Source organism: Oncorhynchus kisutch, linkage group LG14 (assembly GCF_002021735.2).
Source record: "Oncorhynchus kisutch isolate 150728-3 linkage group LG14, Okis_V2, whole genome shotgun sequence".
Classification (NCBI taxonomy): domain Eukaryota; kingdom Metazoa; phylum Chordata; class Actinopteri; order Salmoniformes; family Salmonidae; genus Oncorhynchus; species Oncorhynchus kisutch.
The window spans coordinates 38197037-38224223 of record NC_034187.2 but is presented as its reverse complement, the minus strand read 5'-3'; the positions used below and the strand labels follow the sequence as shown (position 1 = coordinate 38224223).

Genomic DNA, 27187 nt, shown 5'->3' with positions numbered 1-27187 from the left:
GTCATTGACAGTGTGTTGGCAGCAGCCACTCAATGTTAGTGGTGGCTGTTTAACAGTCTGATGGCCTTGAGATAGAAGCTGTTTTTCAGTCTCTCGGTCCCAGCTTTGATGCACCTGTACTGAGCTCGCCTTCTGGATGACAGCGGGGTGAACAGGCAGTGGCTCGGGTGGTTGATGTCCTTGATGATCTTTATGGCCTTCCTGTAGCATCGGGTGGTGTAGGTGTCCTGGAGGGCAGGTAGTTTGCCCCCGGTGATGCGTTGTGCAGACCTCACTACCCTCTGGAGAGCCTTACGGTTGAGGGCGGTGCAGTTGCCATACCAGGCGGTGATACAGCCCGCCAGGATGCTCTCTTATTTGCTCGTGCCTCTGCCTTGTTTGCAGTCTCTTACTTTCTCTCCTCTCTCTCTCTTTCTCCAAGGTGGTGGGGATCTTCGCAGGCTTCGGCCTTCTCCTGCTGGTGGCCTCTCCCTTTCTCCTCCTGGCCACGCCCTTTGTCCTCTGCTGTAAGTGCAAGTGCAGCAAAGGGGACGACGACCCCCTGCCCACCTAAACCCCGCCTCGCTAAGCAGGCGGCCATATTTATTTTTCGTCCCTTTCTTCCGTTTTCTCCCTCCACGCTTCTGGCGGTGCTTCATTTAACGGGTCTGGGGCCGAGCTGCACCATCTCGGCCCAGCCGCGTCACGATCCATCTCGCTCGCAGTGTCATGGTGGGAGAGGAGGAGTTGTGTTGACCCTGTGCTCCCTGGCCTGGTGGAAGATGGGTTCACAGAGGTCAGACTTTGTGGACGACAACGACGCGCCTCTCTGTGGGCTTGGGAGCCATGTGTCCGTTTACTGTAGCAGGGCCACGCTGAGGCCTTGAGGTGAGCTACAGGCAGTGGTGTAGTACAGAACCGAAGAGGATGTTTTATCAAGAGAAGAGGGATAAAGACGTGATGTCTGGATCCTCTTGTTGGAGACAGTTTCATGCAGGAGCTGCTACTATCGGAGGACCTTCACCTTAACTCGTTTCAGTCGAGTTTCTTGTTTTTGTTGGTTTGTCAAACACAAAGCTTTCCCCCCACCCCTCTACTCTCGCTTTTTATCTCTCAACATACAGGAAATACCACTGGAGTTTCGTTTTTACAAACGTTTTGTGTTTACTCTGTTTGCACATTAAAGACACTCCGTTTGTCGCTTTAAGAACCGGGGCTGGAGTCGGGAGGTTTTCTATCTCTCACTCCCCTGTACAGCACGTTCTCTTGGTGATGTCTGTGTTTCTGTCATCTTTTGCTCTGTTCCCTCTATCAGCAAGAAGTTATTGTTTTTACAAAATGGATTTTAACTCCTATTTGTGTCTTTAAAAAATATATATATATAGATATATTCTTACCCCCTTTTACTCCCCAATTTCGTAGTATCCAATTGTTAGTAGTTACTGTCTTGTCTCATCGCTACAACTCCCGTACGGACTCGGGAGAGACGAAGGTCGAGAGCCATGCGTCCTCCGATACACAACTCAACCAAGCCGCACTGCTTCTTTAACACAGCGCGCATCCGACCCGGAAGCCAGCCGCACCAATGTGTCGGAGGAAACACCGTACACCTAGCGACCTGATCAGTGTGCACTGTGCCCGGCCCGCCACAGGAGTCGCTACGGCACGATGAGACAAGGATATTCCTACCGACCAAACCCTCCCTAACCCGATGGACCTCCCGGTCGCGGCCTGCTGCGACAGAGCCTGGGCTCGAACCCACAGTCTCTGGTGACCTTAGACCACTGTGTCCCGGTGTCACCCGGGAGGTCTAGGTGTCTTTTTGAGAGGGTGTCCCAAACTCCTTCTCACAGGCCAAAAAGAGGACTCCTGGTCCTGTGTTTACAAAGAGTCTCAGAGTAGGAGTGCTCATCTAGGCAAGACAAAACTGATCCTATATCAGTACTCCTACTTCAAGACACTTTGTGAACATGGGCCCTGAACATTCGTCTCCCCATCCACACAGACGTGAACAAACCGTCTGGAACTGGTTCTGACTTGTGTTGTCGAATGGAATACTTTAATATAGATGTCATGGGGTTCATTCTGAGTTCCTCTCAACTCAAATAAGAATTATATTTAGCCACATAGCAACAAATGGCCTTAAATGAATAAGAAACAAAGCCAAAAGAGCCACCTCCCAGTATTCTGGTGAAGGGGGAAAAAAAACTGTCTTACAAAAACACATGGCCATTGTCCAATTCCGTCCTCGTGAAAGCACACTTAAATAATGAATTTGTTCAATGCGTCAGTCATTCATTAAAACCTGTCTATTTTCAGGTGGAACATAGGAAATGAAATTGTCTCTCTGATACAAAGATGTCCCTTCATATGATCTATATTACACTGATGTTGGTCATATATCCAACCTCTGTAATGAACAATAATCATATACAATGTTTTTTTTTTAATGGTGTGAGTCCGTGGCAAACTTGCATAATGTTAGTGGTATTGTTGTCAGCGTTTTTGTTGGGAGCAAGTCGAGAGCTCTCACTACATGCAGCTACTGCAACCTTTGCAGGGATATAAAATGGTAAGAACTTCACTGGACTGTTTTAGACACATCTGAAGACTGCTCTACACATGACTGTATCTATGCAAGTTTGTACATTTCCTATCTTTAGTATCTTAGTCTTGCTAACAGTGTGGTCATATCAAGTGGTCCAGTATGTTATACCAGATTCCATGTGCCATTATCACGTCACACAGTAGAATTTCACAAAAGGGTGGTTGACTTACATCAGACGTACTGATAGTTTTCTTTTTTTGTGTGATTTTAATTTTTAATTTTAATTTGAAATCTATCATTATTTTCCCTTAAGTTGTTCCCTCAGAACTTGTGGTGAGGGGGCATTTACTGTAGCTACACCATTTCTCACTCTGAAATGCATTTAAACTCAAGAGATCAGTCATTGGCGTTCCGCCATCAATAAGCCTCTTTGGAACACATACAAGAAATCCTGGGTGCCAGTCTGTTTCTGCTCTCTTGCCAACTCCGTATGAAATTGTCATGCAAAACTGTCTTGACAATGGATTAGGGGAAAGCACAAACAAAACCGGGACTACTGTAGAATACATACAGAATACTGAGATACTCTTCTCAGAAATCCCAGATTTTTTTTTTTTTGAATTTTGCTCTTCCATATTAGGCTCCACGTAGCATTCAAAGAGTGGTTATGGCAGTTACTGGAACTAGCATTAGCCATTCACCTCTAGCTCATGGTAGCCACCACACACAAAGAAAACATTAGCCTTAACTTGTAAGTACCTCGTACCTTTTAGCCTCATCCTTTTCTGCTAACCCTTGATGCATGCAAGTTGTCAAAGACTCGAGTTCCAAAAAAAAAAGTTGAGCTTAATTTACCCTCATTTTCTGGCAGTAGGGAATACGAAGGTCCCAACTGAACATGTGGACCACTGAGCTGACATGCCAAGCAAGTCTTGTGGGTGGCGATTAGAGAGTAAGTGACTAGTTTCAAGCATTTTAAGGTTTGTAAAGTAAAAGTGGAGATCTTATGTCTGTATGGCCAGTGCCAGTTGCAGGCATAATCCAATCAGGGTCTCAACTTACTATTGAGAGTAAGAATAGTAGAGTACACCAAGGTGCCATTTTGGAATTTGGTTGTGCATTAGCAGTTTTCCTCTTCATGTCACTCACTGACAGTCAATTAGCGATGTCAGTTAACTATTTTCAGAGTGGTAGATAGTCTAGCCATCTATCTGAACTCGTAGTGTTCATGGCCGCATACCGACCGGGCATGCATGGCACGTGCCCAGGGGCCCTGACCTCCAGGGGGCCCCCGTTTTTGATTTTGTTGGTCATTCTCACTCCGATATCATATAAACATGGCATAAGTCATTAGAAAATGTGTAGAATTGCAGTAAATTGGCTGTAAAACTGAAATGTTTTATCTCCACCTCATGGCAAAATGTGTAGAATTGCAGAAAAAATAAACATGCTTTAAAGTTCCAATGCAGCCATTTTTATCTCAATATCAAATCATTTCTGTGATTTGTTTTAAATTAAAATGGTAAAAAATAAACAAAGATGGCTTAGCTAAGAGCAATTTCTCAGGCAACCTTTTGTTAGGGAGTGGTCTGAGTGGGGAGGGGGAAACTGAAAAGTAGCTGTTATTGTCAAAAAAGGTTTGGAACTCTCTTTCTTGTTGGTCTATTAACTCATTTACCGCATGGTGTTGTCACCATGGAAGGCCAAAACAACATTCCATGAAAACAGGAGGACATTTCAGTCAGTCTTTTCAAACAGCTTAAACACTAAAAGGAAATTATCATGTTCACAATTTCACAGTATTATTCTAACCTCCATAGTGTGGAAATTAGGTCTGTCAAACAATGAAAATAATGAATTGCGTTATACTGCAGTCATATCGAGGCATTCAGCTAGCTAGCTAACATTAGCATAACTAGAATAACTGTTATCTAAAAGAAAAATGCCTGGGGATGTGTGTATAGTTCAACTTTCTGTACGTTTTCCTTCAATTGTTGCTCAAAGCTGCATGCAGAGAGTTTTTTTAGTTTGACTCCACTGGGAAATTCTACACCCCTTGGAAAAATGTATAGAACTGCAGGAAATTCCCCATCGTCAAGATAGGGGCCACTAAAATGTTTGTTTTTTCCGCTAGGTGGATTTGGTCCCTCAACCAAATCTCGTTTAGGGCCCCAAAAGGCTAGAGCCGTCCCTGCCGATGGCAGGGGGATGTTAATGTTGGAAGTTTTTGAATACTGTACAGTATGACGGTGTACTATTGTTTTTGTTTTCAAGATGCAGTATGTTCATTAAATATTGCCGTTCTCTCTAGAAATGCGTAACGCTGTCACAGACACTTTTGTTGTCCTTATTAAAGGGGTTTGGGGATTGTAATTTTAAGAAATGTTGCCTCTATTTTCAGGCTTCCTCATAACTCTGAGACTTGGGAGGATGGCATTGCGTGACTATAGGGAAATGTACATTCAAGAGAAGTGGACACCATTTCTCGTCATCCATTTGGTTTAGAGGGGGCTTTGAGCTGAGAGAATCTTGAAGGCTTGTCACAAAGTCCTCTGACTCAACTGATTTTTCCAGTATGCCAATCAAACGCCGATGACTCGTACAGTCATTAGTGTTATCATCTGGTTTCTAGCGGCATTATGCAACAAAGGGACACAAAACATTGAATAAATCCCATTCACCTCGAGGTGAGACCAAAGCCTGTTGCACAATTATATTCTATGACTTCAAACCTATTTTGCTCTTTGTTCACACTTTTGGGCTTCTAAACTATATTTCAACCTGTTATATCAGATGATGACACTGCTCTTGTTTTTAACATTGCATGTTCTGCTCTCTACCATTTGATATATATATATATATATATATATATATATATATATATATATATATATATATATATATATATATATACATATATATTTTTTAAAGAGGTCAAACTCTGCCTCTTAATTTTAGGGAGTCCGAAACAACATTGTGTACACAGAACGTTTGACGGTTTCGGTCATGACGTACCCTTTATCCTGGATTTTAAGTTAGACTGTCACACGTACCGTACTTGCCTTTGTGTTATACTTGTTCTGTTGGCGTTGACGCCGTAAAGCAAACTGTAATGACTTGTATTTGTGTTAACTGTGGAAGGATTCATATTTCCAACTTTTCAAAAGATGTAACCTTGTAAATGGGCATGTGTGGACAGCATTGGATAAACACATTGTGCTTCTCCCATGTATCTACTGTTCCACTGACACTGTGAAATGGAATAAATGTGGTTGTTTTTTTGTGACTTGCCTCTCCTCTGGACATAAACGCTGCAAGCATATTGACATTAGTTCACGCTATAGGTCGAGCTGAATCGTACCGTGTTGGCGCAGGTTTTCTTTTCGCTTTGTCCTCTCCAGCACGTTTCCCAGCAACTATGGTGGATGTGTAACCAGACCAGTACAGCTTGGCTCTGTTTTGGCCGTATGGCGTGAATAAGGGAATACATGTCTCACTGGTCCCCGTCATCAGTTCCAAACACATTGGCAGTCTCGTGTTCAAGTGTGCCCTCTGGTGTTGGAAGATGGTATGTTCATATCTCAGCCAACACTTGATGGGACATTGTCTTTCCAGTCAGCGCTCGGGTCATGTAAAGGCCACTGAATATAGATCTGTTTTGAGTAGGTGAGCAAGAGCCATCAATGTACTTGTCTTATTTGAAGGCATGCCTACCAATATGTTTTTTTGGGGGGGGGGTCTGACGTTTTACAGAAGGGAAATCGCTAAAGTGACATTTTTCCACACTGAATTCTCATAAGTTGCTTCAAATGTTGATTTCCTACATTGTGACAATGACACCATGAGAATAATTCCCTTTTCTTCTCCCCTCCTATTTTTGGAATATCGGTTATCAGTGAAGTTATCGGCCGGGAACCGATGTAGCGTTAAAAGGCCAATATATAGGTAGATCATATCGGTCGGGCTCTAATCAAATGTTGCTACGCTTCCAAAGGATCTTTTTTTGAGAGAGAGAGAAAGAGAGGGAGACATTCAAGTCTATTCATAGTGTAGCTGATGCCCTTTCTTTTCTTCCTGTTATCATCTTTGCACAGAGACAGATTCTCAGAATAAGCAAAGACTACTGAGAATGAAGGATAATCTACATTCATTTCCTGGTATATTTAATAAATAAATGCAGTACATTCATATAAATGTAATATGTTTGTGTGGTCCCATTCACAATGTTGTTTTGGTCTCAAACTATTTTCGCACAGCTTTGGGGTTCAGTACTGTACATACCGAGTTGAAGCCCTTAACCAACAATGCAGTTCAAGAAAGAGTTACAATATTTACTAAATAAACTAAAGTAAAAATAGAAATAACGAGGTTATATACAGGTGGTACTGGTACCGAGTCAATGTGCGGGGGGTACTGGTTAGTCAAGTTACAGTATTTTGTACATGTAGGTAGGGGTAAAGTGACTACATACAGTGAGGGGGGAAAGTATTTGATCCCCTGCTGATTTTGTACGTTTGCCCACTGACAAAGAAATGATCCGTCTATAATTTTAATGGTATTTGAACAGTGAGAGACAGAATAACAAAAACATCCAGAAAAACGCATGTCAAAAATGCTATTAATTGATTTGCATTTTAATCAGGGAAATAAGTATTTGACCTCTCTCAATTAGATAGATTTCTGGCTACCGGGTGTCTTTTTATGCAGGTAACGAGCTGAGATTAGGGGCACACTCTTAAAGGGAGTGCTCCTAATCTCAGCTTGTTACCTGTATAAAAAGACACCTGTCCACAGAAGCAATCAATCAATCAGATTCCAAACTCTCCACCATGGCCAAGACCAAAGAGCAGAGAGAACAGTCTATGACAGAGAGAACAGTCTAAGACTGGAGTCTTTGACAATGTTTTGGGCCTTCCTCTGACACCGCCTAGTATATAGGTCCTGGATGGTAGGAAGCTTGTCCCCAGTGATGTACTGGGCCGTACGCACCACCCTCTGTAGCGCCTTCTGATCAGATGCCGAACAGTTGCCATACCAGGCGGTGATTCAACCGTTCAGGGTGCTCTCTGGTGCAGCTCTAGTAATTCTTGAGTATCAAGAAGCTATAGAATACATGCTCACTAAAGCTATTGAAAAGCCTTCTGCGAGCAACCTCCATTTCTCCTCATACATTGTAGTCCTGTGTGGCCCTGTCAAACCAACACCTGCTCTTCAGCCCTTTGTTAATCACTCTCTCTTTTCTCTCCCTCTTTCTTTCATTGTGCTTCTATTTCCTGCCAGATGTGGGTCTGGAAGTGTCAAGCAGACGAGCCTGAAATGCAATTGCTAACGCCAAATAACAACTCCGTGATATATCATCCCCCAGCAGCTGTTCTCTGTTTGGAAGGCCCCCACCAATCGCAGGGCCCGGGCCGCAGAAAGCGCCATCTGTGGGCGCCATGGCGACAGGGTTGCGGGTGCTGAGGCTGATGGGTTATCTGGAGCGAATTAAGCAAGGAGAGTGGATAGGAAGCCAGCACCAGGCCCTCACACCTGCACTGTAGGGTACACAAAGTCCTGAAATCACACGTGTGTGTGTGTGGGTGCCCGGCCGCAGGGCTGGGTTTACCCACTGCTCTGCCAAATCCTTCCTTTGCTCTCTCGTGTACTTTACCCATTGGGGTAAAGAGTGTACTTTATACTTTGGTTACTTCTTTCTCCTTGTGTCTTCCAGGGTGTATTTTTGTGAAATGTTACACACACTAATTGCTGTACTGTTTCTAGAGTGGACCTGCATAGTAATTGGATTGTGCAAATATACAGGTTCATGAGTAGGTCATAATTTCTTTTAGGTTGATCTTTCGTGTACACACATGATTTAGTTCTATCTGTACTTACCCAAACACACCCTCTTCATACGCATGATATACACACAGTACCAGTCAAAAGTTTGGACACACCTACTCATTCAAGGGTTTTTCTTTATTTTGTACTATTTTCTACAATGTACAATAATAGTGAAGACATTAAAACTATGAAATAACACGGAATCATGTATTAAACAAAAAAGTGTTAAACATCAAAATATATTTGAGTTTCTTCAAAGTAGCCACCCTTTGCCTTGGTGACAGCTTTGCACACTCTTTTAATTCTCTCAACCAGCTTCATGAGGAATGCTTTTCCAAGAGTCTTGAAGGAGTTTCCATATATGCTGAGCATTTGTTGTCTGCTTTTCCTTCACTCTACGTTCCAACTCATCCCAAACCGTCTCAATTGTGTTGAGGTTGACTGATTGAGGAGGCCAGGTCATCTGATACAGCACTCCATTACTCTCCTTCTTGGTCAAATAGCCCTTACACAGCCTGGAGGTGTGTTTTGGGGTCATTGTCCTGTTGAAAGACAAATGATAGTCTCACTAAGTGCAAACCAGATGGGATGGAGTATCACTGCAGAATGCTGTGGTAACCATGCTGATTAAGTGTGCCTTGAATTCTAAATAAATCAGTGTCACCAGCAAAGCACCATCACACCTCCTCCTCCATGCTTCACGTGGGAACCACACATGTAGAGATAATCCGTTCACCTACTCTTTGTCTCACAAAGACACGGCGGTTGGAACCAAAAATCTCAAATGGACTCATTAGACCAAAGGACAGATTTCCACCAGCCTAATGTCAATTACTCGTGTTTCTTGGCCCAAGCAAGTCGCTTATTATTATTGGTGTCCTTTAGTAGTGGTTTCTTTGCAGCAATTCGACCCTGAAGGCCTGCTTCACGTTGTCTCCTCTGAACAGTTGATGTTGAGATGTGTCTGTTACTTGATCTCTGAAGCATTTATTTGGGCTGCAATCTGAGGTGCAGAGGATAATGAACTTATCCTCTGCAGCAGAGGTCTGGATCTTCCTGTCCTGTGGCGGTCCTCATGTGAGCCAGTTTCATCATAGCGCTTGATGGTTTTTGCGACTGCACTTGAAGAAACTTTCAAAGTTGTTGACATTTTCCGTATTGACTGACCTTCATGTCTTAAAGTAATGATGGGCCGTCATTTCTCTTTGATTATTTCAGCTGTTCTTGCCATAATATGGACTTGGTCTCTTACCAAATAGGGCTATCTTCTGTATACCAACCCTACTTTGTCACAACACAACTGATTGGCTCAAATGCTTTAAGAAGGAAAGAAATTCCACAAAGTATCAAGGCACACCAGGTTAATTGAAATGCCAGTGTGCAACGCTGTCATCAAGGCAAAGGGTGGCTACTTTGAAGAACATAAAATATATTTGAATTTGTTGATCACTTTTTTTGGTTACATGATACCATGGGTTATCTCATAGTTTTGATGTCTTCAGTATTATTCTACAAGGTAGAATTATTATTATTATTTTTTAAATAAATAAAAACCCTGAAATAAGTAGGCGAGTCCAAACTTTAGACTGGTACTGTATATAAAATGTCACAATTATATATTACCTTAGATAGGACTCTGCTCTGTTCTATATCTGCAGACCCTGCCTGTTCTTTCAGAGGTCCTCTTCCTGTCTCTGTGGTTTGTAATAAGCTGCTAGGAGCTAGGAGGCAGCTGTAAACTTGGCTGTGGAGAGACTGGGCTGGACTGGACTGGTGATGGTATGTGGTTGGAATTTCTCATCATCTCTAAGTGGCAACTTGATGGATAGCCCATAAAATGTCTCAAAGCGATTTTGGTACTGTAAAAGAGGCCCCAGGTGCGGCCCAGCCAGTATTGGACCGATCCTATCCACATAACACAATAATTTGGATAGCCACGCACCTTTTCCCTCATGTGGGTGCTAGCGAGATAGCAAGCAGGCTAGGGAGGGCTCGGTATCAACAGCTAATCCAGTGAGCTATAGTGAGCTTCGACTGGTCAGTAGCGTCCCGATATTGCTGTGTACCTGCATAAAGTTCAGCTTTCCCCAAGTTTGGTCCTGCTCTGTTCACGCTCTCTCGCCCCCCCCCCCCCCCCCCCGCCCACTTCACTCCCCTCCATTGAAAATGAACGGGGCTTCGTTGATTCGCGTTATGTGTTAATGCACATCTCTGCTTTGATAGTGCTGAAAGCGAAGAGCTCCTTTTGGTCCATCAGTGGTGGAGTTGTGTTGGAACTTGAGATAAGGGTGTGTGGCATTGATATCGACAAATGCCAGTTCAACCCAGTGTCACACAATGTATTTCAGTGATGAGTGACACAGAACACAGTTTATTGGTTCATTACTTAACTTCATGTAATGGTTTCTGTTTCAGTGTCAGTAAAGCTCGACTTAACCTTTTGCAATGTAAGTAGTTAATCATTTCACACACCTCATATACACGGCACATATGGTTAGATGAATTAGCCAATATTGAAAAGTTCAAACTTTTTAAGGTGTCGGTGGTGTTCCATTTTTGGCTCTTAGTTTTTGTTAATTGTCAATAATGTGTGTTGAATTGAGATGATAATATGATTAACACGTAGCAAGCGGTTATTTTGGTCCTTCCTACTTTCACCTAAAAACATGGAAGGAGTGCAGCACTGTGGCAATTAAAAGTCCTTTTAGTTAAAGTATTCAACTTTGAATAGTATCATTATCACTAACTAATTCGCTTCAGTTAGCATGTATCTGTTCTTCTTTACCACCACCTACAACACATTAGATTCACAGCAGGGTTTTGTAAGGAAGGCATACAATATGAATAGAATATGATTATCACTTCCTGTTGATCAACTGTGTCGCGCAATCATCTGGAATATGTATGGTGTTGAATTTCACAATTTTACTGGCCCAGTGACCTGGTTGTTTTTATCTACCTGGATTTATATGTGCGATATTAATCTCCTGTTATTTCCTTTAACTCACTAGTCCTCATAAATGTGCTAGGATGTTAACTAAATCAGTAAATACTGTACTTTTAAAAAATGTTTGCGAATGTCTTTGCTTCTATGATCTTTGGGGGGCTTAATTCAAGGGATATGAGCAGTGTAAGGGATGCAATGTAGAATGCCAAGGTGAATGCTATAGATCAGTTTGCCAGAAGAGGGAACTAGAGTGCTAACATCTACAACACAGACAGCATGCCCCCCCCCCCCTCCCCCACACACACACACATTATGTGACTGATAACCTGAATATAGAGCTAACCTAACCTAGAGTATGTCACCTTCTGGCCACAGCATGATGACAAGTTGTGCTTCAAGTGAATTATTTAGTAGAGTTTAACAACATGTAGTGTTGCATATGGACCAGGAACGTATAGGTTGCATGACAGAGGGCTGTCTTTTCTATACCATATTCCTCTTTTTTCTTAAACATTATGTAACGCTTCAACCTCCCTGAATGTAGCCCATATATTGCATCATATCCATAGCTGACAGTGTTGATTGTTGTGAGGTCAGTGAAGGCACACATGCCTGCTATGATCTGTTGACAGGGGTTGTTTGTTTCCCACACACAGATGAATGGAGTAAACACAGGTTGCCATTGGGCACGCCCCCGAAAGGTCAAAGGTTAATAATGAGCAGGGTGATGTGACTCAAGCTGTGACCGGAGGCCATGTGACTGCCATCAGATGACATGTTGATCAGTTTTCTCCCAGCATGCTACAGTGCTGCTCTTTGTCCATGTCACCCATGACACCTATTAACTTCCTGTGGTTCGGCATGGCCTTGGTCCTCTCGCGCTGTGTGACATTAGCAGAAGAAGAAAAGGCTTGTTGGCCTCCAACCAACAAAGGATAGCCTTATTGGTGGCTTTCCAAAGGTCTTCTCGCGCCTTTGACAAGATTTTCTGCCCATGATGTCACACATATGGGAGGCAATAAAATCCATTCTGAGATCAATGAATAGCATAAGGCAAATTACCATCGTACTCCTATGGAAGTAATTCTGACAGATGGAAGTAATTCTAAACTCACCATATTCCTGACGGCACAGCCAGAAGAGGACTGGCCACCCCTCATAGCCTGGTTCCTCTCTAGGTTTCTTCCTAGGTTCTGGCCTTTCTAGGTAGATTTTCCTAGCCACTGTGCTTCTACACCTGCATTGCTTGCTGTTTTGGGGTTTTAGGCGGAGTTTCTTTTACAGCACTTTGTGACATCAGCTGATGTGAGAAGGGCTTTATAAATACATTTGATTGATTGATGACCATAAACATTCGGATGCCAGGGCAGAATACATTTCATTCCAAGTCATTGCTTTATGTACACTCTGTCCCCATAGGAGAACCCTTTGAATAACTCCTTTTGGTTCCACATAAGAACTCTTTTGGGTTCAATGTAGAACCCTATCCACAGAGGGAACCCAAAAGAGCTGGAAACAAAAAGGGTTCTACCTGACTCCGAAAAGGGTCCTCAGCCGCATAACCCTTTTGGAACCATTTTTGCTTAGAGTGTATTGCACCGAATCACCCAAATAACCTCATGTCAACATACAGTAAGTATTGTTCTACAGTGTGTTTATTGATGAACCATTCCAGTGAATGGTATGATACCAAAGGTAGGACCTACAGTACAGTAGAAGCTGTTATGTAACAACTGCCAATAGTGTTGACATGTCTCTTCTCCGTCAGGGCTCCACCCTCCTCCTCCTCCTCCTCCCTCTGAGGCCGCCTGCAGTCATTCACCTGAGACTTCTCAGCCGTTCTCTCTCTTTGACATATCTGCCGGCTTCCATGGAAATGTTGTTCCCTGCCACACGGGCAAAAAGCCCTGTTTCTCTGTGTCTGTTCTGTACACGCCCTCAGATCAGAGCATGCCAGAGGAATTTGTTGGTGGTGAATGCAGGCAAATGCAGATGCACAAACATGTTTGAAATGGAGATCACCGAGTCAATCTGCAAAAGCACGTATCTATGTCTTGGGAAGATTGATTATGTAAGAAATTATGAGAATTTTGTGTGACTTAAGTTCTCGTTCTTTGCATAGTTTTCCTTTTATAGGTGTCAAATGACAGTTTAGAGCTCAATTACTTATTGAGGTTCGTAGGCACAAAAAAGCTAATTGGATTTATCTGCCTTCCACTTTCCATAAACTCCACAATAACCCACCCCTGGTTATGGATCTAAGTAGATTGGCTTCCAGTTTGCCAAGAATTTGCCAGTGTTCAAAATGTACATTTTGTCTTTAGACTTCAAACTGCTGCACAGCCTTGGGCAGTAGAGAGAACCTGGATTCACATGAGTTTGGCACGTTGTTTTGAAACCACCAGGGCTAGACTTGGCAGATTTCGCACCGCACCAGTCTTTAAGTTGTGTCACTCAGTCATCTCTCTGCAGTTGTAGGATCACCCTGTTGCAGGAGAATTTCTCGTGGAATGCAGGAAATATGAAACTTGTGGTTTATTTGAGGTTTGAAAAGGCTTCTAAAGTTTGTCATTCCCACTTTGAAATGTCTTGATTTTCCCGTCACGAAAAATGTATCAACCCCTACAAACATGTGAATTATTATGTGGGTTATAATTATTGGACATTTCCTGTTGCTGCGATGATTGTTTTCCTGCTGTAGCGAACTGGCTCAAAGTAAGATCCTACATCTGTATGACTTCTTCTCTTTTATGTGTGTTTGATTAGTGTGATTGGATGTGGCAGTAATCAGAAGAGATGTGTAGCACAGCTCTCCGATGGATGTTCAGTTATACCAGCGCTCCCAGCCATGCACCTGTTCCTTCCTCCTGCTCTCGTGTTGCTTGTGGATTTTGCTTGGCGCTTCTCATTAAAAACTCTGACGAAAGTTGACCGAAATAGTTCCCGACAAGTGACGCTTCCCACAAAGACTCTCAAACTGACAGACAGATGACATCCAGCAGCTTGTTGTTAGATGTCGACACCGTTGTCTCAGGCTAGGGACAAAACCCAGATGTAAATTGACGACGCTGATCGTCACCGACGGTTTTTCTGGAATCAGGGTAGATGTCAATCTAATGGCAATGTGTGGGAGACGTATGAAGGAAACAATGATGAACTCTTGTTGTCATGTCATGGTGACACTAGGTTGTTGGATTTGGGTGAGTACTTTGTTCTGTTTAAGCAAATTAGATCCTTATACTTGTAAGCATTTTACTCAAAATTAATATTCACCTTTTTAAGAAATAACATGTTTTCTCTTCAGCCTTCCTATTTCCCTATGAGTAATTTCACGTTTCTCAGAGCAGTCTACTGTATACAGCCACTACAGTAATTCAATGTTTCTATGAGCTCCTTAGCTCTGGCTTTAATAATGCTTGAGTGTACACTCTTTTTTTTCGACGGCGTGCCCTCTGTCGCCAGTAAACTTTTTGAAAAGCAAGTTTAACAGGCCGTGAAAGAGCAGCACAGATGGCTACATCCTAGGTGGTAATTATCAACCACTTCCTTCCAAAAACAAGTGAAGGTGTTGCCATCAGGTCAGGTGGTTGACACATTTCGCTAGTCAACTCCAATCGATGGCGGCCTTCTGCCGCGCGGAGATGGCGAGCGAATGGTGTCACAGGTCATGCGCGTCCGTAAGAGGATGATTTCTAGCTTCACTGCGCATCACTTCCTTCCCCAGTGGAAGTCTATATTAAGGGCTGACTGTAATAGCTTAGAAAATATGGAATGTGATTATACTGTACTGTAGGCATTAGTTGACAAGTGTTGTCTACGGGACTTTGAAGGAGTACTCTGAATGCATTTTAGAGGTAGGTTTTGTCATGTACAGTAGACGGGCACATTGCTAAGATGCAATTAGTGCGAACCTTCCCGTCTCCACAAGCTGTTGGTAATAGGGGCGTTTTACGCCACATTAAACGAGCAGGGGTTGTTTTTGAAGAGCTTAACCGTTTATTTTGGCGCCAATCTATTAAAATTGAAGGTGACAGCTAATTTGAATCATCTTTTAATTTGGGTGCAATTGAATACTCTACAAGGTGATAGCAGCTCCCCACGTACAAGCGTGCGCATGCAAAAATATGTAAATGCTGCCCATATTAGAATCTTTGTCTGCTTGTCATTCTCACATGGGGCACATCAAAGCCATATGACCTGATTTTTTGCACCTGCTGTTTAATTAAATTTACAAGACAGACACAGTCTCCACTCCTGGTGATGTACAAATCTGGTTTTATTACCCGGGCCCTGTAATTTACAAGGCAATTGACTGCTGAGTGGTAATGGTGCCTGCCAAAGAGGCTCTCCTCCGAAAACATGTTACAAACCCAAGAAACACTGGGGTTTGTCTTCTGCTCCTATTCAGAAGAATGCTTTGAATCTACAGTATCATAGCTGGAGTGTCCTCATCCTGGACATAAGAGGTATCACTTCTGGCGTTTTTTCTTACCTGGGACCTACTTTTCGACTTCTTTTTCCATCGTGAAGGTACACCCAGTACAAAGTCCACCATCACACAGGCACACACAGTATCTGCTCGTGTGCACGGGTTCGCGTCACGCTGTTCACAGCGTTGTAGCCAGGTCACCAAAACAGAGGAGAAGTTGAGCCTCGCCGTAATTGACACACTTTTTTGCTTTCTGCCTATCGCCCGAGTCTACCATGAACTTTCTCCTGATATTAGGCTCGGAAATGGTGTTCATGTGGAATTGGCATTGTGTTGTAAGTGATCTGTGTTGGGAATTCGTGGTTTCATTGTGATTGTTATTTTTTCAATATGATACACTCCAATTGACATTTGTGATTCATTATCCATTATGATTATAATGGTAGAATTTTATCACAGTTTTATACCCTGTCATTTCTTTTTGATTGGCAATCCACTTATCCATCATAATATAGTCTACTTCCTTTTATAAAACAACACAACATGAAATGCAATACAATAAAATGCATTATTTTGTTCCAAAAAGGTTTGGTGTCTGCGTGAAGTATGCAAATTTGAGATTGCATGTGATTCAGAAACATGCCCCCGGTCGCAGAGGAGTGTGCTTCTCAGGCAATCCATAATAGATGATGGAATTTGGCAAGCGGTCCAGCCTTATGGTCCATTCTTCCTCCTGCAGCTGCTTGTTTTCCCAGAACTCATCTGTGCTGACCAAGTTGTGTGTGTGTGTGTACGTGCCTGTGCCCGTATGTCACTGGCTCTGCCCACAAGTACTCCACAAGCAACTTTTCATTATTCAATATGTCAGAATATGTAACGTCCAACTTTCCTCAGAGCTCAACCTCCATGTGCACATATGGGTGGGAGTGGATCTGGAAAGGCCATGTGCTTTGGAGGAAAATAGGTAGGAGTTGAAAGTAGGAGACAAGCTGTTGCGTTTGACTTGAGTCTGAATGTTTGTCTGATGAGGTTGGATGAAGTTGCCTTGAGACACTGATCTTAGGTCAGTTTAGGGTCTTTTCACCTAATGGTTCTGGTTGGGATATGGGGAAGGATGGCTGATCCTAGATTCGGTGATCTGGGATGATGGGAAGAGACACACCTGCCTCATCTGACGACTATACACTGTCCTTCCTCCACTACCTCCACACTAACTCTCATCAAGTTTGCAGACGACACAACAGTAGTAGACTTCATTACCAACGATGACGAGACAGCATACAGGGAGGAGGTGAGGGCTCTGGGAGTGTGGTGCCTGGAAAACAACCACTCACTCAACGTCAACAAAACAAAGGAGATGATCGTGGACTTCGGGAAACAACAGAGGATGCACCCGTCTATCTACATCGATGGGACCGAAGTGGAGAAGATGGAAAGCTTCAAGTTCCGTGGCGTACAAATCACTGACAAAATGAAATGGACCACCCACACAGACAGTGTGGTGAAGAAGGCACAACAGAGGCTAAAGAAATTTGGCCTATCACCTGAAACCGTCACACATTTTTACAGATGCACAATTAAAAGCATCCTGTCGGGCTGTATCACCGCCTGGTATAGCAACTGCACCGCCCGCAACCGCAAGGCTCTCCAGAGGGTGGTCCGGTCTGCACAACGCATTACAGGGGGCAAACTACCCACCCTACAGGATACCTACAGCACCTACCGCCAAAAAGAACATCAAGGACATCAAGCCCCCAAGCAGAGACCGAGAGACTGAACAACAGCTTCTATCTCAAGGCCATCAGTCTGTTAAACAGCCATCACTAGCACATTAGAGGCTGCTGCCTATAGGCATAGACTAGAAATCACTGGCCACTTTAAGGAATGGAAGACTAGTCACTTACATTTGTTTTATCCTTTATTTAACTAGACCAGTCAGTTAAGAACAAATTCTTAGTTACAATGACAAACTAGGAACTGTGGGTTAACTGCCTTGTTCAGGGGCAGAATGACAGATTTTTACCTTGTCAGCTCGGGGATTCGATCTAGCAACCTTTTGGTTACTGGCTCAATACTCGAACCACTAGGCTACCTGCCACCCCATTTTAATAATGTTTACATATCTTGCATTACTCATCTCGTATGTACAGTTGAAGTCAGAAGTTTACATACAATTGGGTTGGAGTCATTAACTTGTTTTTCAACCACTCAACACATTTCTTGTTAGTCGGTTAGGACATCTACTTCGTGCATGACCAGGAATTTTTTCAACAATTGTTTACAGAGATTATTTCACTTATAATTCACTGTATCACAATTCCAGTGGGTCAGAAGTTTACATGCACTAAGTTGACTGTGCCTTTAAACAGCTTGGGAAATTCCCGAAAATGATGTAATGGCTTTAGAAGCTTCTGATAAGCTAATTGACATAATTTGAGTCAATTGGAGGTGTACCTGTGGATGTATTTCAAGGACTCAGACAAGTCTCCAGACCTCCACAAGTCTAGTTCATCCTTGGGAGCAATTTCCAAACACCTGAAGGTACCATGTTCATCTGTACAAACAATAGTACACAAGTATAAACACCATGGGACCACGCAGCCATCATACCGCTCAGGAAGGAGACACGTTCTGTCTCCTAAAGATGAACGTACTTTGGTGCGAAAAGTGCAAATCAATCCCAGAACAACAGCAAAGGACCTTGTGAAGATGCTGGAGGAAACGGGTCAAATGTATCTATATCCACAGTAAAATGAGTCTTATATCGACCACTTAGCAAGAAACAAGCCACTGCTCCAAAACCGCCATAAAAAGCCAGACTATGGTTTGCAACTGCACACGGGGACAAAGATCGTACTTTTTAGAGAAATGTCCTCTGGTCTGATGAAACAAAATAGTACTGTTTGGCCATAATGACCATCGTTATGTTTGGAGGAAAAAGGGGGAGGCTTGCAAGCCAAAGAACACCATCCCAACCGTGAAGCACGGGGGTGGCATCATCATCATGTTGTGGGGGTGCTTTGCTGCAGGAGGGACTGGTGCACTTCACAAAATAGATGGCATCATGAGGGGGGAACATTATGTGGATATATTGAAGCAACATCTCAAGACATCAGTCGGGAAGTTAAAGCTTGGCCCAAATGAACAATGACCCCAAGCACACTTCCAAAGTTATGGCAAAATGGCTTAAGGACAACAAAGTCAAGGTATTGGAGTGGCCATCACAAAGCCCTGACCTCTATCCTATAGAAAATGTGTGGGCAGAACTGAAAAGCGTGTGCGAGCAAGGAGGCCTACAAACCTGACTCAATTACACCAGTTCTGTTAGGAGGAATGGGCCAACATTCACCCAACTTATTGTGGGTATTGTGCAAGGCTTCCCAAAACGTTTGACCCAAGTTAAACAATTGTAAGGCAATGCTACCAAATACTAATTGAGTGTATGTAAACCTCTGACCCACTGTGAATGTGATGAAAGAAATAAAAGCTGAAATAAATCATTCTCTTTACTATTATTCTGACATTTCACATTCTTAAAATAAAGTGGTGATCCTAACTGACCTAAAACAGGGAATTTTCATTAGGGTTAAATGTCAGGAAATGTGAAAACTGAGTTTAAATGTATTTGGCTAAGGTGTATGTCAACTTCCGACGTCAACTGTTTATACTGTATTCTATACTATTCTACTGTATCTTAGTCACTTAATGTTTACATATCTGGCATTACTCCTCTCATGTGTATGTACTCTTTTCTATACTATTTTACAGTATCTCATTCACTTAATAATGCTTACATATCTTGCATTACTCATATCATATGTACAGTGCCTTGCGAAAGTATTCGGCCCCCTTGAACTTTGCGACCTTTTGCCACATTTCAGGCTTCAAACATAAAGATATAAAACTGTATTTTTTTGTGAAGAATCAACAACAAGTGGGACACAATCATGAAGTGGAACGACATTTATTGGATATTTCAAACTTTTTTAACAAATCAAAAACTGAAAAATTGGGCATGCAAAATTATTCAGCCCCCTTAAGTTGATACTTTGTAGCGCCACCTTTTGCTGCGATTACAGCTGTAAGTCGCTTGGGGTATGTCTCTATCAGTTTTGCACATCGAGAGACTGACATTTTTGCCCCATTCCTCCTTGCAAAACAGCTCGAGCTCAGTGAGGTTGGATGGAGAGCATTTGTGAACAGCAGTATTCAGGTCTTTCCACAGATTCTCGATTGGATTCAGGTCTGGACTTTGACTTGGCCATTCTAACACCTGGATATGTTTATTTTTGAACCATTCCATTGTAGATTTTGCTTTATGTTTTGGATCATTGTCTTGTTGGAAGACAAATCTCCGTCCCAGTCTCAGGTCTTTTGCAGACTCCATCAGGTTTTCTTCCAGAATGGTCCTGTATTTGGCTCCATCCATCTTACCATCAATTTTAAACATCTTCCCTGTCCCTGCTGAAGAAAAGCAGGCCCAAACCATGATGCTGTCACCACCATGTTTGACAGTGGGGATGGTGTGTTCAGGGTGAAGAGCTGTGTTGCTTTTACGCCAAACATAATGTTTTGCTTTGTTGCCAAAAAGTTCCATTTTGGATTCATCTGACAAGAGCACCTTCATCCACATGTTTGGTGTGTCTCCCAGGTGGCTTGTGGCAAACTTTAAATGACACTTTTTATGGATATCTTTAAGAAATGGCTTTCTTCTTGCCACTCTTCCATAAAGGCCAGATTTGTGCAATATACGACTGATTGTTGTCCTATGGACAGAGTCTCCCACCTCAGCTGTGGATCTCTGCAGTTCATCCAGAGTGATCATGTGCCTCTTGGCTGCATCTCTGATCAGTCTTCTCCTTGTATGAGCTGAAAGTTTAGAGGGACGGCCAGGGCTTGGTAGATTTGCAGTGGTCTGATACTCCTTCCATTTCAATATTATCGCTTGCACAGTGCTCCTTGGGATGTTTAAAGCTTGGGAAATCTTTTTGTATCCAAATCCGGCTTTAAACTTCTTCACAACAGTATCTCAGACCTGCCTGGTGTGTTCCTTGTTCTTCATGATGCTCTCTGCGCTTTTAACGGACCTCTGAGACTATCACAGTGCAGGTGCATTTATACGGAGACTTGATTACACACAGGTGGATTGTATTTATCATCATTAGTCATATAGGTCAACATTGGATCATTCAGAGATCCTCACTGAACTTCTGGAGAGAGTTTGCTGCACTGAAAGTAAAGGGGCTGAATAATTTTGCACGCCCAATTTTTCAGTTTTTGATTTGTTAAAAAAGTTTGAAATATCCAATAAATGTCATTCCACTTCATGATTGTGTCCTACTTGTTGTTGATTCTTCATAAAAAAATACAGTTTTATATCTTTATGTTTGAAGCCAGAAATGTGGCAAAAGGTCGCAAAGTTCAAGGGAGCCGAATACTTTCGCAAGGCACTGTATATACTGTTTTTCTATACTATTCTACTGTATCTTAGTCCGTTCCGCTCTGACATCACTCGTCCATAAGCATATAGTCTTAATTCATTCCTACTTAGATATGTGTGTATTGGGTATATGTTGTGTAATATGTTGGATATTACTTGTTAGATATTACTGCACTGTCGGAGCTAGGAGCACAAGCATTTCGCTACACCTGCAAGAACATCTGCTAATCATGTGTATTTGACCAGTAAAATTAGATTTGAAATCACCGGGGAAGCAAGGGCCAGAAAGATAAGCCATATTACAATCATACTGTATTTGTTTTGATAATGGCTTTGTTTGCTCCATAACCTGTTAGTTCATACTGTGATATCTGTATAGGCCGAAGGCCAAGACAGTAAGTAGACGGTGGCAGAATAAATTCAACCACTCCTTTTGTTTCATTACAAAACAGGAGAGCAACATCCGTCCGGTGAAGTCCACAAAGCATATTGAACAGTTGCATGACCTACAGCATGGTCAAACATGGAAATGTTTCCAATATCTCCGGACCACTAAACAACTATTGCATTTGAACCACATCCCTCCACTCTTCCAGCACCATTTCATCTTAAACCAGTCAACATCACCAAATCACTATTAGTCTAATACAGTTACAACTAAACGATACCAAAAAATTGATTTAGTCCAATCAACGTAAACTAAGTATGATGTGGCTGTCCATGGTACTGATGTGTGTGTGTGTGTGTGTGAGAGAGAGAGAGAGACTTTGTGTGTGTGCGCGCAAGTAGAAAAAAACATGTTGAATCATACCGCTTGTAGAGAAACACCAATGCCATCCTCCTCTTTTTCATGTTACCTAAATGGCCTAGGACTCTGTCATACAGTGCAGTTTTTGAATCCGAATCCCCATTATAATCACTGGCCAGTATGGAACATTACGTAAAACCAGAAGTCCAAATCTCTATCTCCATCTCCATCCATGGCTAATCTAGGAAAGGGCTGATTTTAGCTAGATAGCTAGCCACCAGAGGACAATGACACAATGAGAAGCAACCATTTAAAAAAGTATGTCAATGACGTTTAGCTTCTGATGTGATTGGTCTTAAGCCAAATCCAAACTGGCTTCCCTTGAGATTTTTTTTTTTTCAGTGCACCCAGGACTATTCACAGCTGAGCTCACTCAGATTAGCCCAACGCTTATTGGCTACTGTTTTATTTTAATTGTTTTTAATTAAAGGAAGGCCAAAGCTCGCTGGCTTCCCTTGCATTCAATGCCATTGGCAAAAACAATGTCATGCGCTTTTTGACCAGATAGCATCAGATGGATACACCGCACATTCTGAGACAGAGGGGCGCTGTTTAGTTCTCTTGGATACTTTCTCCGGTGAGATCAAATCAATCAAATCAAATCACATTTTATTTGTCACGTGCACCGAATAACAACAGGTGTAAACCTTACTGTGAAATGCTTACTTAAGAGCCCATAGCCAACAATGAAGAGTTTTAAAAAGTAATAAAAATGTGCTCAATAAACTAAAGGAAAATAGTAACACAATAACATAACAATAACGAGGCAATATACAAGAGATACATTTCCTTGAGTTCGCAAAAGGCTGAATGTATGAAACACAGAGAGATGACAAATTTAGTACGTTTATTTTTTCTTGGCCAATTTTTGGGGGTAGCCTGGATTCCCTTGGCATTCATGAATACTCACAACTGTACCTATCTGCTCATGGCTTTTCAACTTCAATCACAAAAATAATTGAATGTACTGGAATAGTTCTCTGTATTAGTTAATGCATTGACTTTTCACCCAAGTTTTATTTGATCTGACACAAAGCGCGGGGTACACATACTCTCTCTCTCACACACACCCATTCTACACAGCGGTGTGGTGATTGATGGGATGGGTTAGGCTGGTATGGTGGTATAGCTGTGTGTGAGCGGCTGAACAGCAGCTGTTTTCTCCAAGCGAAAAGAGTGAAAGAGAGCAGGAGTGAGAATAGAGAGCAAGAGAGGAGAGGAGAGGGAGGAAGTCTTCCGCTTGCCCTTCAGGCAGACCAGGTGTCTGTAGCTCCATGCTGTGTCATCGATAGAACCTGGCACGACTGCTCTCGAACATGTCCTCTTCATAAGGGAGGGCACAATTAACACACATGGAGTGCAACGCCCCCCAAAAAACACACAAAAAATATGACAATTTCCCTAGCCTCCGAACACGGAAGCGAATGGAAATGGGAAAGGGAGCCAGAGAATCACACAGGAGAGCTTGTTTTGGATAGGTGCAGGTGCAGAATTTGAGTGACTGCCAGGTTGCGCTCTCCTTTTGGATCCTGTATTAACGTGTCAGCTTTTTCCATGTTTTTTTTCCCCCCCACCTGCAGCACATTCAAACCACATTTTGCAGTTTGCTCATTTTGTGTTCCTCATAATATGGAAAGATGGAAGTTTGATTTTTGATGATTATCATACAGTACATCTCACAGTTGTATGAAAATAGAATGTGTGAAATGGAATGTCAGGAAAATAAAAGCATAATTTTATATCTCAACCTTGAACTTGCCAAAGTCATAACTTTTAATTCCTGTATAGTGATGTGTATTCACGTATGCCAAGAGAAGCCAGGCTTCCCACCCATAAAAATTGCAAGAAAAAAACATGTGTTTCATAGTTGTTTCATCATTTGTGTTTCATAATTGTCCTTCAGTTCACAACAGGCTGAATGTACAGTGCATTCGGAAAGTATTCAGACCCCTTGACTTTTTTTCACATTTTGTTACACTAGTCTTATTCTAAAATTGAGTAAATCGTTTTTTTTCCCTACATCAATCTACACACAATACCCCACAATGGAAAAGCAAAAACAGGTTTAGACATTTTTGTAAATGTATTAAAAATACAAAACTATTAAATTTACATAATTATTCAGACACTTTACTCAGTACTTTGTTGAAGCACCTTTGGCAGTGATTACAGCGTCGAGTCTTCTTGGGTATGACACTACGAGCTTGACACACCTGTATTTGGGGAGTTTCTCCCATTCTTCTATTAAAGAATGATGGAGGCCACTGTGTTCTTTGGTACTTTCAATGCTGCAGAAATGTTTTGGTACCCTTCCCCAGATCTGTGACTCGACACAGTCCTGTCTCTGAGATCTACGGACAATACCTTCGACCTCCTCGCTTTGTTTTTGCTCTGACATGCACGGTCAACTGTGGGACCTTATATAGACGTGTGTGTGCCTTTCCACATCATGTCCAATCATTTGAATTTACCACAGGTGGACTCCAATCAAGTTGTAGAAACATCTCAAGGATGATCAATGGAAACAGGATGTACCGGAGCTCAATTTTGAGTCTCATAGAAAAGGGTTTGAATGCTCATTTAAAAAAATTTTTTTTTGCTTTGTCATTATGGGATATTGTGTGTAGATTGATAGAAAAATCTATATATTAAACAATTTTAACAATAAGATTGTAATTTGTAAGAAATGTAATTTCCGTATGCACTGTATCTCACCAGAGAAAGCATCCGAGTAAGCGAAACAGCGCCCCTCTGTCTCAGTATGTGTAGCCCATCAATCTGATGCGTGTCTGGTCAGAAAGAGTATGACATTGTTGCCGCCCATAGCATTGAATGCCAGGGAAGCCAGCGAGCATTTGGCCTCCCTTGATAATATTTTTTTTATACAATAATAGCCAATCAGCATTGAGCAAAACTGAGTGAGCTCAACTGTGTCCTGTCGCACCCCAAAAAAAAGTGTCAAGGGAAGCCATTTTCTTCACACCAATCACATCAGAAGCAAAACATCATACAGAAATAATCTTCAATTGTGTGCCGCTATCCTCCGGTGGCTGGCTAGCTAGCTAGCTAAAATTGTCCCTTTTTTAAATTAGTCATGGATGGTGATTCGGACTTGTGGTTTTACTTCAACGCACAGGCCAATGCCCCTGGCCTGAGAGGGTGGAATTTCAATATGTAGCCAGATGTCGTAAGCTAATGTTAACTAGCTGGCCTGGTACATCATTGCCCATGAAAGGAAGTTAGGCTAGCGAGCAAGCATTTAAGCCAGGTAGCATAGGCCAACATATATGAAAGGCATATTCCCATAGACTGTTTTGCCAACATGAAAGAGAGGAGGGTGGCATTGCCATTTCTCTACGAGTAGGGTGATTCAACATGTTTTTTTCTACTTACACACACACACTGAGAATTCGGTACTATGGACAAACACATCATATTAGCTTCTGTTGATTGGACTAAATCGTTTTTTGGTATTTTTAGTTGACATTGAATTACACTAAGCAGAGGTGTTTTGATGATATTGAAATGGTGAGCAATAGTGGAGGCGGCTCCTGTTTTATTAGAGACTTCACGGTAACTCTTCATGCTTCTAAATCAATAGTTGTTTAGTGTTCCCGAAAATGTCAGAAACATTAACTTGCAGATGTTGCTCCCCGGTTTCGTGATGAAACAAAGGTGTGGTTGAATTTATTCTGCCGTTTAGACCTATATATCACGGTGGCAAGGCATATGAGCTAACAGGTTATAGAGCAAACAACGCAATTATCACAATACATAGGTTGTAAAATGGCTACCCCCCCCCGTCTTGGCTTCCCCATTTGATTTTACCCACACACTGCCACTGGTACAATAACAATCTGAAAACATTCTATCCAGTTCTAATGCCATAACAAATGTGAAGTCAAATCAAATGTTATTTGTCACCTGTGTCGTAAACAACAGGTTTCACTAACAGTGAAATGTTTACTTACAGGCACTTCCCAACAATGCAGATAGAAAAAAGATAAATAATCTGAAGGGGGTGCTGTGACGTTATGAATAAATACCCATTGGGCACAAACTGGTTAAATCGACGTTGTTTCAACGTAACTTGTCAACGCTTTGCAATGTGGAATATACATTACATTTGGGGGGGGGGGAAATCAACTTTTGTTTTGAGGGTGAAATTTCAACCACAGGGTTATGTCCTCATTGTAACCTATTTTCAACATAGGCAAACCTTTTTTTTTTTTTTTTTACAATTTGTACCTTTTTTAAACAACGTCAGATCTTCAACGATATATCAACTATCAGAAAACAACAACAATGGGGTATGCAACACTTTCTACTGGAGATTGGATCCATCTACAGCTCTTCATTTGGTCTCCCGTCTAGGTTTTTAACCAAGCCCTCCTTAGCTTTGTCATGGTCTACTGTGGTGAGGAAGATTTATCTCTTAATAACTAAATATATTTACAGTTGCTATCAAAGTCATTCCAAAGGGTAGGTTTAACAGAGCAAATGAAATGTATCCACACTTTCAAAGTCATGTATCATCACTGAGAGTATTCAGGCCTGTATAGCATTTGCTAAGTCATCTACAGATATTGTTTCAATTCAACCCAGGGTTCAACTGAAACTAGACCATACATAAAGGCCTAGGGTTTCAAGCTCTGGTTGATTTGTCAAATGTAATCGGCAAGTTAATCATTAAATATGTTGGATTCACATCACCATCTCAACCAAAAATTGTGAAGGAGTAGGACTAAAGGAGTAGGACTAAAATCAAATCAAACTTTATTTAAAGTGCGTTTAAAGTTTGATTTCATTTAGTTCTACTCTTGAACTAGTATTTTGGTTGAGATGGTGATGTGAATCCAACGTAATCAACCATTAATTTGTAGAAAAACTGGAATTAAAGCGAGACAGTGGCACAAAGGTTGACAACGAAACACCATTCAATCCCACTGGGCACAGATGTCAATCCAACATCTATTCCACAATGTTGATTCAATCAGTGTGTGCCCAGTGGGATATCACTTTTGAAATACAGCACATAGCCTATTAACCTGTCGACAAGTTCAATTATCTGTTGGATTCACGTCTCCAACTTAACCAAAAATAAAAGTTAAAGAATAGAATTAAACCAGTCGATCAGATGAAACAAAATAGCCTAAAGTTAAGGCTATCAAACTAATGCGACAGTATTTATTCAACCTTAAAATGAGTAA

General features: G+C 42.0%; 1 protein-coding gene across 2 annotated transcripts in view; it reads left to right on the top strand.

Moving 5' to 3' along the window:
* Positions 1-5813, top strand: part of rnf144aa (ring finger protein 144aa) — a 57549-nt gene extending 51736 nt beyond the window's left edge. For both annotated transcript variants that reach the window (XM_031788362.1, XM_020500888.2), the window contains one exon: positions 422-5813. In XM_031788362.1, the coding sequence (XP_031644222.1) occupies positions 422-553 (132 nt within the window). In that variant the 3' untranslated portion in view covers positions 554-5813. The remainder of the gene's footprint in view (positions 1-421) is intronic.
* Positions 5814-27187: the final 21374 nt, after the last annotated feature.